The sequence below is a fragment of the Phyllosticta citribraziliensis genome (assembly GCF_038025025.1).
Source record: "Phyllosticta citribraziliensis strain CPC 17464 chromosome Unknown J3D65scaffold_4, whole genome shotgun sequence".
Taxonomy (NCBI): Eukaryota; Fungi; Ascomycota; class Dothideomycetes; order Botryosphaeriales; family Phyllostictaceae; genus Phyllosticta; species Phyllosticta citribraziliensis.
Genome location: NW_027117341.1, coordinates 809644 through 822577, shown reverse-complemented (window position 1 = coordinate 822577; position 12934 = coordinate 809644). Strand labels below are relative to the sequence as shown.

Below are 12934 nucleotides of genomic sequence, written 5' to 3'. Positions count from 1 at the left end.
GGAAGCCGCGCGGACGCGGCGTCTTGGGGCGCTGTCGTCTTTCGGCCATGTTGTGCGGCTTGGTTTGGTGTTGTCGAGTTGAAAGGGGATGCGGGGGTCAGGACGGACTTTTGTAGGTGGGTCGAATTTGAACAATGTGTGTAGGCATTGTGTGTGGACAAGCTGCGGGTGTTGGAGTAGAACGGCGTAGAAGTTCGTCCTGTGCATTGTCAGCGCGCAGAGTGCAAGTAGCCCTCAATTGGAGTAAAGCGAAGTTGCATACGAGGGAGCTGGAGCAATGTGGTGCAGCGAAAGAGCAGGGGCTGAGAGCGAAAAATGAGGAAGCAAGAAAACGTAAGGGGTTCAGCGACGTGTTGACGACAAAGAAATTGTCTGGCGACTCGCCAGCAGATGGCGTCCCACTCGTTGTTTCTGAACAATGGGAAGACCAGCATCTTGTGCACCTCGTCCCAACTCTTCATGATACGCACACTTCAGGCAGAACCGAGACCGGAAAGAACGAGAGAGGAAAAGTGGCATGTACAACAAGCGCACGCACAATGGCCGCATGAAACTTCCCATCAGCGCGCAGCCCGACGGAAGAAGAGGCACTGGAGCCTGCTCCTTCAAGGCGACCAACGTCAGTTTTATACCTCGCAGCCAGCCAGGCGCAAAAAGGCAAACGATTGACAAGACGAGCCGGGGGTTTCTCACGACATGGAAAAGCTGCTTGTGTTTGCGTTGGTGGTTCAAGCACGGATGAAGAGCCATTATGTCATTCATGTCTTGTCGTAGATGAAAGAGACGGGAGAAGAAAAGTTCTAGCACTACACGAGTCATCAGCGTCGACGCTTGCAAAACGGTTGATGAAAAGAGACAACGCAGGAGACAAATGGTATCAAGCGAACACAGACACACACACACTCGCAACTCCGCCTTCACCTTCAATCGCCAGTCTTCCTTTCGCGCACAGCCTCCAGTGGAAAAGCACCCAGCAAACCTACACTCCTCTCCCTAATTCTAACATTTGCGCTCCACTCGCTCTAGAAATGCGGCACGCTCAAGCTGGCAAGTGCCAGATTGACAATGCTGAACAGGCCCTCGCCGAGGATCAAGCCGCTGGCCAGGACGATGATGGGCGTCTCTGCGCGGCCGAGGCGGTCGCGCCACACGAAGCTGATGATGCCGCCGATGGTGCGGGCGAGGGTGAAGGAGGGGACGTTGTACATGCCTGCAGGTCGCAACGTTAGCACCAAAAGTGCGAAGAGCGGGTAGACGTAACAAGAAAGAAGAGACAATACGCACCGACGGCGACAGCAATGCCGCCAGGGACAAACTTGGTCCAGCCTCTGCCGCTGCTGCGGCTCTGGCCCCATACCCTCGCAGCAGTTCCGAGGGCAAAGACGACGCCGGCGCCCACGGCCCACGTGCCAACCATCTCGGGCAGGCCCTTGCCCGTGACGAGGCGGGCGGTGAAGATCCAGACGAAGCCCGTCGGCACCTCGAACAGCTTGCCCGGGACCTCGTAGACGTTGGTGTACAGCTTGTAGATGACGGCCGACAGGACGGCGCCGACGGCGGAGCCGATCATTTGGCCCCAGAATTGCGCGTTGGGCGCGGCGCCCAGCAGGTGGCCTGTCTTGAGGTCCTGCATCAGGTCGCCGGCCTGCAGCGCGCCCGACTCGGACACGGCGCCGGCGACCAGGTTGATGACGACGGCGTTGGGGTTGCTGGCTGCGTGTGGGATGGCCAGCGCGATGAGCAGCTGCGTCAGTTTGGAGATGCCGGAAACTGGGTTGAGGTCCGTTTCACCCAGGGCGCGCACGCCCATGATGGAGAGGAGCAGCGCGAGGAATAAGGAGAGGATGTTGAGTTGTAGGGGCACCATGGACCCAAAGACATAGTGCACGGCGAGGATGCTGAGGAGGAGAGAAACGAAAAGACCTATGATGGTGGTGCGGTTAGAGATGAGATGTTCGGGAGGTGCATCGTCTTCAGGGGTAGAGGAGTGGGTGCGCTTCAAGGCGAGAGCAGGATCCGTATTGGAAGACGGGTCTGTCCCATCCAGGGCAGTGTAGTCGTAGTCGCGAGACGTGATTCTAGAGGTTAGAATGTCTCTCCAAGAATGCGTCCGTGCATGGTCGTGGAGACGTGGCAGCCATTTGCGGCCGTGTTTTACAAGAGGACGCACGATGAGCCAGCCCAGACTGACGAGAGAGTCTGCGAGCATAATGGCCAAGCTCAACCACACGATCCAGCCTTTGCTGCCAGTTTCCCAGTCACTGACAGGTCCAGGGGCCCATCCCTTACTCTTGGCGAGGGGGGACAGCAAGCCCCAACCTAGAATGGCACCCAGAAGCATGTGGAGGGTCGTTTCGGGGCCCATGATGATGCCCTGTCCAATGTATGCTGGACTTGGATTCAGGGTCCACAGCCATTTGTTGGCCAGTGTCAGGCCCAAGATGGGCACGTTGCGGACTTGGGGAACAAAATAGCTGAAGACGGTCTGAAACTCATGAGCATTTTTCCTACGAACGAATAAGAGGCACCTACATAAACTGCAGATACTATGAATGAGAAGATGAGCAGGCGGACCTTTGACCTCCAGTTGCTCATTTCATCTACGCTGGTGCCCGTCGTAAAGTCGACCTGGCTCTCAGGGTAATCATGTGGTGGGGGCGCGTCGGCCACGGGACGTCGCGATGCGCCATCAGCCAGCAAGCGCTCGCGCTCGTCAGGGTCGCCATTGGCTGGTCTAGCGTTATCCTGGCGAATGACGGCGCCTTTTCCTTCCTCTCCGTGTATCACGCCAATCATGAGTGCAGCGGCAGTTCCGCTCGGAAACTTGAGCTTTTCCCGGATGATAACCTCACGTCGCAGCGGAACGGCGAAGACGACTCCGAAGAAGCAGATGCCGACGGACCAACATATCAACTTCCACAGGCCAATGTCCAGCGGCCCGTTTTCCTCTGGCTTGAGCAGATATTGCAGAGCGGGAATGACGCCGACAAAGCCGCAGCCCAAGGTCATTGTGCCAACGCTCCCGGCCACGGACTGTACCAGGACGTTTTCTACGGGCGAGAATGGCACGGAGAGATAGCGCGCAATGAGCTTGAACCAGGCAAAGCCTAGCAAGGCCGAGGGCATGGCCATGCTGCTCACCCAGCCCGTCTGCAGGCCAAAGTACATGTTGGAGAAGCATATGGCGACGCCGATGGCCAGACCGACGAGGATGCCGCGCAGTGTAAAGTTTTGCGGCTCGGCGGCGCGCTCGGCGAGAAGGTTGCGGGCGTCATGGCCATCGTGGGAGTCGCGGTGGGAGAAGGCGGGCGTCGGCGAAGTGCGATAAGCATGGTCGTCGGGCTTGGAGGCGGGAGGAGTTGACGAGGAGGCGGCAGAAATGCCTCTGTCTGGGGCCATGTCGGATAAGAGTATGGGAGGGTCGCAGGATGCAGGAGGAGGAGGAGGAGGAGGAGGAGGGGAGCGAAAGCGCGGTTGGACGTTGGTTGGATGCATGAGTGGGTGGGTGGGTGGGTGGGTTTGGATGGGCTGTGGCTGATGTAATCTGGGATGGTCTGCGGTGGTGTAGTCACGGAGTATGACGCCATGGGGGGCAGCGGGCGACTAACTTTGCCTATCAAGGATACCGTACAGATGGCGCTAGCACAGGAACCAAGGGGCGCATGAAGATTCGTCGGCGTGTGGGCTGCTTTTGCTGGTGTCCGCATCAGTCCAAGCAGAGCGAGTCCAGTCCAGTCCAGTCCAGTCGAGAAATGGGCGCAATTCCGTCATGGCCGGCGGCTGAAACGATGCATGCCTGCACACAACGGCTAAGGTAAGGTAAGGTAAGGCATACGACTGGAATAGTCTGAAATGCCCGCGTCACTCCTCTGTCGGCGGAGACGGACGGACCTGACTCCTCCCCCCGTCCTTAAAGTCCAACGCGTCCCGTCGTCTTGTCGCGTGCATCAACAACCCCCCCATCCCATCATCCCACAATGCCATACATGGTCAATCACTCCTCCAGCATCCAGTCCCGCTCGCCATTGGTATGGCTCTCCACCTTTTGACCCTTTGACGTCCTGTCCATCACCAGTCACCGCTCCGCTCCTGTCCATCCAGGCATCCCAGCAACCTCCCCCGACTCTGAAAATCTTTGATTTCTCTTCTCCCTTGAGAGACAGTTTTCACCTGTCCATCCACTCCGACTCCCTTTCAACTGTTTCCTTGGTTGATGCCGCTGCCTTCTTCGCTCTAACCTTGAGCTTTGCAAGTGCCTCCGCACCAACATGCCCGCCGCCATCATCGCCAAAGACGCTCGCCCCGACGCCTCGGCTCAGGATGAAAAGCCTTCCTGCGCCCTGCAACTCAAACTCCAAGCCTGCCGCCCGACCACCTACGTCGATGTCGTCACCCGAAGCCGCTATCCTGAAGCAGCCGTAGTCTCGATCCCGCGCGACGACTCGAGGAGCGGAAGCCGCCCTGCAAAGGACCACGGCGACCGGCATCACGCTTCCGAGACGGTCGGGAAGGACGGCCAGAACAAGGCAAAAGAATGCGGCAGAAGTGGGCGCGTCAGGAAGCATGTGCACTTTGCCGAAGACGAGGGCTACGCTTCGGCGACGGGCACGCCCGCCCCGAGCCCAAAGGTTTGTGCATTTCCGTCGCAAGGCTGCTGCTGTGCCGCTGAACCAAGCCGTTGTCAGCAACAGCAGTCGCACGAGGTCGCAGTCGCAGTCGCAGTCGCCAAAACTGTGTGCGGGGACCACGACGATCGCGGAAGGGTCTTGGTGAAAAGTGGGTCTGCTCGCGTGCCCAAGCCGGTGCACAAAGAAGAGCAGCAGCCTCAATCGACGACGACGACGACGACGTCGACGGCAAGGACAATACAGCCGCAGCCGCAGCCGCAGCCCTTGCGCACCGTCACCTCGCGCAAGGCCACTTCGCAACCTCGCACCTCCAAGGCGAAGAAGCGGCCTCGCACCGACAAGACCGACTCTGCCACTCCCCCCACCGAGTCGACTGGCGGCTCCTACCGCAACCAATACGGCAACATAGTCTTTGAAGACTTTTGTTAGTCTCCTCGCTTTGCAGCCTCTCACACTCACGGCTGCCTGGTGTGCTGACCAAGCAACTAGTCTAATGACAACCTATTCCCTACTACTGCTACTACCGTCCGGTCCGACATCGGCCTTGGACCAGTAGTGGTGGTAGTTGAACAAAAAGTCGTTTTCGGTTCGGCGTTGCTAGCCACCTCCCCCTTGCGGAACGGGACCCAAGGCACGGCGGGGCTACGGTATTGGCGTTTTCAGCGGCATGCGACCTTTTCCTCGTCACCCAATGGTCCTCCTCCTGCTTTTGGCAATTCAGAAACAATTGCCCCGTCTTCCCCATCCCCATCTTCCATAAAAACCACCAGATCCACAAGACGCAAGTCGATTCCCAATTCTTGTTTAATGCCTCTCGGGCACCCCTCTATGTACCACTACACGTAATCGCGGCGGAGCCAGCTGATCGGTCATGATTTAACGACTTGACGGCGGGGGGTCAATTTTTGGATGGCAATTGGCAGAAGAAGACGAGAAATTTGAGGGGTTTCCGTGCGTGCTCTTTTGCTACGCTCGCCGCCATACGTCTCGATTTGGCGGCGGACACGTGGACGTGGGAGCTGAAGCCGCCACGCTTCCCTAGAAACTGGGCCGTCAGACAACAAACATTCGCGATTTGATCTCCGTTTTGTTGTTGGTGTGCTCGTGCAGCAAGAAACGGGAGAGGGGTTGTGCTGCGGAGAGGTCGCGCTGCGATGCACAGAGATTGGCGCGGATGGATTGCGCGAACTGCTCTGTGGCTACACCGGGGAAGCGAAGCGCGAGAACACCTTGCATGTGTACCCCCAGGTGCGAGTGAGCCTCTGCACACGTGTGGCTCTGTACCTGCATGGATAGGCAGGTTGGTGTGTCCTGGAGCCGTGGAGTACCCGGGATGTCCTCTGTTGTGCTGTGCGGGCACACGGGTAGCAAAACCGAGCTGAGTGGTGAGATCGCAACCACCACTCACTATATATGGCTTTCGGTGCTTGGTAAGTGATATGGCCTGACATGCGGCTGGAACGAAACTGTCAGTCTACTCAGCTTGTGGGTTACCATCATCCTACATGTGCTACGATGCGGCAGTGTAGTAGTGATTCACGCGGTCGAGAGTGTGGGAGGGCTACATGGACAGCGAACTGACTGGCTTGCTTGCACAGCTCAAGACAGACAGGCAAACGGGCTGACGGTGATTTCGATCCATATTCACCCTAGCGAAGGGTATCAACTCCATTGACGACATCTTTACTCGTACCATTCTCCCCTACCACCCCCTTACTCCATCCACCCCTCGCCCCCCTCAATCCCACTCCTAGTACGTCGCATCAACCCAATCCGCATAATCGCTCCCCAGCACCGTCGCAATCTCAACCGCACTCGACGCCTCGGTGCCATACTTGCGCGCACTCGTATCCGAGCCATCGCCCGAGTTGTTATACTCGGTATACACGGGCTCAGCGTTATCCGCCATGGTCGTCCAGCCCTCCTCATTGACGACGTCGCTCAGCTCGCTGTTCTGCACCTGCACGCGCGCGTACGCCCGCCACGGCCGCCCCAGGTACACCTTGCCGGTCAGGTCGGCGTTGGCGTCGTCGGCCGCGGCGATGGACGACGTGTCGATGACGTAGTACGACGTGTCGTCGCTCTCTTCGCGCGACATGGCGGTGATGGAGCCGGCGCCGTTGGACGCGATGGTCGAGGCGGTGATCCAGAGCGCCGCGTTGCCGAAGATGTAGTCGACGGCGCCCGTGATGTAGCTGTTGGTGTAGAATTGCGTGCCGGCTTTGGCGTACAGCGTGTCTTGGTAGCTGGTGAAGGAGCAGCCGTAGAAGCTCAGCTTGTCGGCGTTGGCGGTAAGTCTGGCGGGTCGGTCGTCAGAATAAGCTGGTGCCTCGGGGCAAAGAGTTCAGGGACGTAGGTAGGAAAATGAACAAGTGGCAGTCAGGGGGGAAGAGGAACTGTTGAACTTACGCAACCGCCTGCGCCCCCTCGCCGTAGCCGTTCTCAACATTGATGTTGTACATCTTGAAGCCGTCAGCAACGACATTGACCGTCGAGCTCTCGTCCAGCGAGCCAGCGTCGGACGAGCTGATCGAGTTTGTGATGGTGACGGCGTTGCTCGCGTACGACGACGTGTCCTCGGTGTAGCCGTACAGCGTCAGCGCGCCGCCGTACTCGACCGTGAACTGCTCCTTGTATGTCCCGCTGTTGACGAAGATGCATGCGTCCTCGGTCGACGAGCCTAGCGCCTCGATCGCTGAGCTGATGGTCGAGTATTTGCTGGATGATCCGCCTACTGTCAGGCAGCCCGAGGGAGCGCTCGTTCGACCTGTTGCCCTGGTTGATAGTTTCTGGGTGGGGTGTGCCAGGGCGGTCAGAGACAGCCCGAGGGTGATGGGGAGGATTGATGAGAAGTGCATGGTGACGTCCAATGAATGCCCGATGAAGTTTGAAAGTGAAAGAGAGTATCAAAAGGTGCCGGCCGAACAAAGTGAGAAATAGAGAGACGAAGAGGAAAGCAGCGTCAAAAAGAAACAACAGTGCAAAGCAGACTGGCCATCAAATGCTACCCTCGCTAGGCAAAAAGGTAGACGCATGTATTTATAGGAGGAGAAAAGAAGCACGCGCATCATGCGTGACACAGATGCCTCGACTCCCCGAGGGGACCGTGCTCCATGGATGTTTCTTCAACGGCACTGGCTTGCCCAATGCTCGCTCTATCGCGCGTCGCATGGCGGCACAAAATCGCGACTCTGTCTAGCGCGGTGCCCACGGAGACACGATACGGAGAGATGGAGCCCTCGGTGCCCGTCGATTTTACCCTGCGGACCGCAAATCCGTGCCATCTCGGAAGACCCGAGGGCGCTGCTGCAGGAAACCGCTACCCCTGGCGGCAAAGCGTTTTGCAAACCAAGCGCCTGCGAATGGTGGGTTATGTCGGCAGGAGTCCGCGAAGAAGCAGGAGAGAAGTGATGATGCAGCCGCTTCGGCAGCTCAAACATCGAAACGCGAGGAGTGGAGAAGTCGTGGTAACCGAGACGGGCTTGGCACACCTTTTGCGTGCGCGCTAGCCCGGATGCGGTAATGTGTGATCGACGTCGTCGACGCAGGACGCGAGATGCGTCGCCAAATGTGTAGACAGGCGTCTTGCACGTGCCGCCGATTCTTCCCCATCTCACTGAAGCTCCGTGGGAATGGGCCTGGGAATAAAGGAGGCGACGTCAGGCACGACTCTTTTTCCTCCTTCCGCTGCGAGTACGAGATCCGACGGCACGCACAGAGCGCCAACCACGACAATGCTTCTGGAGGGCCTCCTGCGTGCTGCTCGGACCAGCTAACCGAAACCAATTGTGCACTGCTCTCGCGCTTGGACATGCTGTATCCCCCACAAGATGGTTATATCTAGTCGCGATGGTCCTGAGGAACGTCGCAAAGTCATCTCTTCAATCTTCTGTCATTCCTTCTCTTAACCCTTTTCAACTTTACTCCTTGTCGATAATATGGTTGGCTCTTCAGTTTCGCTGTTGCTTCCCCTTCTCTCGGCGGCGTATGCTCTGCCAACCACAACCACCAATGGCAAGCCGGCGCAGGCGCTGAAGGAGCGTGCATCCGCTTGCACTCCGTCTGCCGGTGGTTCGGAGTCCACAGATGACGTCCCCGCAATCACGTCTGCCATCGCCGAGTGCAGCAGTGGCACCATTGTGCTGCCGGCCGAAACGACGTACTATGCCAACAGCGTCTTGGACTTTGAGGGCTGTGCTGGATGCGACTTTCAGATTGAAGGCACGCTCAAGTTCACCGGGTCGACGGACACTTGGAACGGCGAGACGGCCATGATGAATATCAAGAACATTGATGGCATCAAAATCCGCTCCACCACTGGGTCTGGCGTCATTGATGGAAATGGACAAGAATCGTAAGAAAATTCTAGCGTTGACGGTCGGAAAAGTGTACTCACATGATCTTGACAGCTGGGATCTCTTTGCCCAAGACGAGTCTTATGCGCGCCCGACGCTGCTCTACATCACTGGCGGCTCGGACATCCAGGTCTCCAACCTGTCGCAAAAGAACCCGCCCAACGTCTTCAACTCGGTCAAGGGCGGCTCGACCAATGTCGTCTTCTCAGACCTCAACATGACGGCCAAGTCGACGTCGGACAACGAGCCCAAAAACACCGACGGCTTCGACATTGGCGAGAGCACCTACGTCACGTTGACCAACATCGAAGTGGTCAACGACGACGACTGCGTAGCCTTCAAGCCCTCGGCCAACTACGTGACGGTCGACACCATCACCTGCACGGGCAGCCACGGCATCTCGGTCGGGTCGCTGGGCAAGGGCTCTGACGACTCGGTCAAGAACATCTACGTGTCCAACGCTAAGATGATTGATTCGTCCAAGGCGGCCGGCATCAAGACGTACCCCAGCGGCAACGACCATGGTGTATCCACCGTCTCCAACGTAACGTTCACCGACTTCACCGTCGACAACTCGGACTACGCGTTCCAGATCCAGAGCTGCTACGGCGAGGACGACTCGTACTGCGAGAGCAGCCCCGGCGACGCGAAGCTGTCCGACATTGTCATCAAGGGCTTCAGCGGCACGACGTCTGACAAGTACGACCCGACGACCGCCAACATCAACTGCGGCTCGGGCGGCACCTGCGGCGTCACTATTTCCGACTGGACCGTCGAGGCCTCGTCGGGCAGCGGCGAGATTCTTTGCGCAAACACCCCGAGCGACTTGGGCGTTGAGTGCACGACTGGTGCTTCTGGTTAGAGGGGGAGAAAAACATGTCTGAAAACGCTGTAAATAGATTACTTGCAGACTGTAGGGGAATAGTAACGACAAATACCCAGAGACCTCATTAGCGCGCTTCAAATCAGTCAAGAGGCTTGCCGGAGCCACGAAGAAAAAGACGTTCCGGTAGAGTGACTTGAAGAGAATCCCGAACTTGACTGAAAGCAAAGACGGAGTAGGAAAACTGCTGCCGTGTCTCATACCATGTACAATATGTACTGATCCCACCCATAGACCTTTGACGCTGCAAAGTCATTCATCTCCGGTTTACTTCCGTGTGGCTTTGAGTGAACGAGCTGCGGATGCACGATACTCTCCGGTCCCCGCTGTAGTAGTGAAGGAATGCTCCGTGGATGTAGCCGCAGTGCCGGGAGTTATCGTCTCCCTCAACACCACTGGGTGCTTTACTGAAGCATGCTCGACACCATCTCCCGCACCTCGCTGATCTCCCTCCTCAGCTGGCGAATCTCAACGACGGCCTGCTCGACGCCAATCTCAGGGGCAACCTCCTCACACTTCTTATCCCAGCCTTCAGCCTCAAAATCAACCTCGCCAGCCAGCTCTTCCCACTCCTGCATGGAGTCGTCGTCGGCCTCGCCGCGCTTGCGGTTGAATTTGACCCTGTGGGCCTCGCGGGTCTCAAGGGCCGCCGTGATGAGAAGCAGAGGCGAGTAGATGAAGCCCATGACGTAGTCGTTGAGGCGGGCGTAGCTCTTTTCGTCCATCCACCATTCGAATGGTATGATGAGGAAGAACAGCTCGATGAGGTTGAATGGAGCGATGAAGACGTTCTCGTCGGGGGCGCGGACATATTGCATCGTCTTTTGACTGACAAGGGCCATGTACTCGTCAACAGCGTTGTCTGTGATATCCTCGTACGCGCTGTTATACAAGGCAATCAAGATGTTGAGCAAGATGACCATGACAACAAAGGTGAAAATGTAGTAGAGGATGATGCCAAACGGCGGGGCGAAGTTGTCGAATCCTTCAAACTCGGGCGATTGCAAAATAGCTGCGAGCATCGACTGCACGATGAAGGTTGTCGCTGTGATCTTTTCGTCCACTTGGTCCATGCCAATGAAGGCCTGGAAGAATCCAACCAGGACGAAGAACAACATGGCGAAAAAAATGAGCGACTCCTTCATCATGACCTTGAGCACGACCAGCATGGCGCCGAAAAATCGGAACGTATCCAGATAGAGCAGTAGTCGCATCCAGAACATGGGAGCGGAGAAGGCCAGAAAGTTGTAGCTGAGAGTGTTGAAGTACATGCGTTGCTCAGACTCCCAGTCGTGGCCCAAAGCGATCATACGCGTGACAAACGAGACGATAAGGAGGGCGTAGAGGGTCTACGTGATGTCAGCCTTCAGGTCTGTCTCTTCGGGGGCGGGGGGTTGATTTGTGGTCGGGGATGGCCATGTGTCATCCCCGGGGTTGATAGAAGGAACATGGAGCGGGGACACCAAGGAGCATTGGTGAGGCAGGGCAAGTGAGAGAACAATGAGGATGGTGAGAGAACAATGATGATACTGAGAGGACAATGAAGATGCTGAGGAGCCTTCCCGTTGCTGGGCAACTTTGAGGCGTGATGAGGATGAGTCCACCTCACACGAATGCTCCCCAAGTGCAACGAAAGGGGGGAGAGAAGAGGAGGCTTACCGAATTGAATGCATTCCAGAACGATATGTAGTACCGTCCGACTTTCCAAAGCTTTGCGGCCTCGTCGAAGACGAACCCAGCTGTGAAGATGTATAGCAGACCCTCAACCGGGTCCAGGTCTCCGCCAGGATTCTGCGTGTTGATTGAACCAGTGTATAGGGCCAGGAACGCCACGGAAATGATGATCTGAAGAGCGTTCTGGTAGGCCGGAACACGCATCCGATCGGGATCAATGTGCGACCAGTAGTTAGTGACGCCCTTTTTCTTCCAGTCGACGAAGCGAGAAGGGTCGTCGTCATCTTGGACAAGCCAGCCTTTCCACAAGAAGGAAATACAGCGCTGATAGCCCGATGAACCAATGACACGGAGGGCATGGAGGTCGACTGCTTTTTCGATGGCATTGGCGGGCGCGGTATCCTCACCGTCGACGACGTAGGAGTAGCGCTTCAGCAAGACGTCCTCAAGCAGGTAGCACATGTCTTCTTCAGCTTCGATTCTGTGTCGTCGTCAGTAAATTGTCCAAAAAGCGGCTGCATCTAGGGAGCCGTCCATGGCTGCTGCGAATGAAGCAGTAATTCGCTGCCACAACTGCGCCTAGGGAGCTGTCCTTCGTCACTGCAGATAGTCCGTTCATCCCAGATGTCGAGGGAAATGGGGTTCCTTAAATAGAGCCGGGGTGCAGAAAGACAGCTCATTGAACGCTAGCCGAGCTGCGAAGGAAGCTCCATAGCCGTCACTGTGGTGGTAATGAAGTGCCCCCAACGCGTAGCTATGGTGCAGACCGACAGCTTCCCGAACGCCAGCTGCAGTATGAAGGAATGCTCCATCGCCATAGCGATCATGGTGAATGTCTACTCCCTAGGCGTAGCTGTGGCACTAAACGACTGCTCTCGATGCCCACCATGACTGTCCAGATGTGACTTTGAAAAGACTTACATATGCTTCGCAATGACCTCACACGCAGTAGCACGTACGTCGTGCAGGTCCGAGTCCCAGAGCTCCAGAGTGGCTTGCTTCGCGAACCATTTCTTGACGATGAGCAAGCAAAAGACCACACAAGCTTTGTACTCTTCTCCACCGGCATTTCTGGCCAGCGCAACGACTTGCGGGGTGATGATATGGCTCCGGGCGGTAGTGATCAGCGACTCCTCGATCTCGCATGGGATAATCGTCTCGAGCTGATGTCTAAGGCGCAGACAGATCTTGGTGACCTCCTTGCCGGGAATCGGCGACGGCGGCATGTCGCCTCTGCGCGTCGGCAGCACTGGTGCTCAGTTAGAAGCGGCCGGCGAATCATGGGCGAAAAATTGGAAACCCTACAGGACTGCATCTCGTCGCGAAGGCGCTGCCTCCGGTCGTGGGTGTTGAAACCCATCAGTCTTCCCCAGCGAACCATGATTGCTGCCGCG

General features: G+C 57.0%; 4 protein-coding genes across 4 annotated transcripts; 1 reads left to right on the top strand and 3 right to left on the bottom strand.

Moving 5' to 3' along the window:
- Positions 1-556: 556 nt before the first annotated feature.
- On the bottom strand, positions 557-3485 carry J3D65DRAFT_657138 (oligopeptide transporter-like protein). The gene is made up of 3 exons (XM_066802513.1): positions 2533-3485; positions 1285-2485; positions 557-1210 (listed from the first exon to the last, which is right to left on the bottom strand). Exons 1-3 carry the CDS (start codon positions 3397-3399, stop codon positions 1023-1025), a joined length of 2256 nt encoding a protein of 751 aa, XP_066656803.1. The 5' UTR covers positions 3400-3485; the 3' UTR covers positions 557-1022.
- A 2743-nt stretch (positions 3486-6228) lies between these two features.
- J3D65DRAFT_282897 (pectinesterase family protein) lies at positions 6229-7613 on the bottom strand. The gene is made up of 2 exons (XM_066795093.1): positions 7038-7613; positions 6229-6925 (listed from the first exon to the last, which is right to left on the bottom strand). Exons 1-2 carry the CDS (start codon positions 7484-7486, stop codon positions 6379-6381), a joined length of 996 nt encoding a protein of 331 aa, XP_066656802.1. The 5' UTR covers positions 7487-7613; the 3' UTR covers positions 6229-6378.
- Positions 7614-8565: 952 nt separating this feature from the next.
- Positions 8566-9851, top strand: J3D65DRAFT_568399 (putative extracellular exo-polygalacturonase; the record flags this gene model as incomplete). The annotated part of the gene is made up of 2 exons (XM_066797614.1): positions 8566-8982; positions 9038-9851. Coding segments are annotated over 2 exons (1225 nt in total), but the record flags the coding sequence as incomplete, so codon positions are not given.
- Positions 9852-9864: 13 nt separating this feature from the next.
- Positions 9865-12921, bottom strand: J3D65DRAFT_675666 (uncharacterized protein; the record flags this gene model as incomplete). Its single annotated transcript, XM_066803585.1, has 4 exons — positions 9865-11215; positions 11526-12021; positions 12462-12789; positions 12846-12921. 4 exons carry the CDS (start codon positions 12919-12921, stop codon positions 10271-10273), a joined length of 1845 nt encoding a protein of 614 aa, XP_066656800.1. The 3' UTR covers positions 9865-10270.
- Positions 12922-12934: the final 13 nt, after the last annotated feature.

Excerpts from the sequence above, each read along its gene's own strand:
- J3D65DRAFT_657138 (XM_066802513.1), bottom strand. The coding sequence starts at position 3,399 with ATGGCCCCAGACAGAGGCATTTCTGCCGCCTCCTCGTCAACTCCTCCC. Across the intron at positions 2,486-2,532 it reads TCATAGTATCTGCAGTTTAT|ACCGTCTTCAGCTATTTTGT; the intron begins GTAGGTGCCTCT and ends CATGAGTTTCAG. Across the intron at positions 1,211-1,284 it reads CGGCATTGCTGTCGCCGTCG|GCATGTACAACGTCCCCTCC; the intron begins GTGCGTATTGTC and ends TGCGACCTGCAG.
- J3D65DRAFT_282897 (XM_066795093.1), bottom strand. The coding sequence starts at position 7,486 with ATGCACTTCTCATCAATCCTCCCCATCACCCTCGGGCTGTCTCTGACC. Across the intron at positions 6,926-7,037 it reads GAGGGGGCGCAGGCGGTTGC|ACTTACCGCCAACGCCGACA; the intron begins GTAAGTTCAACA and ends CCGACCCGCCAG.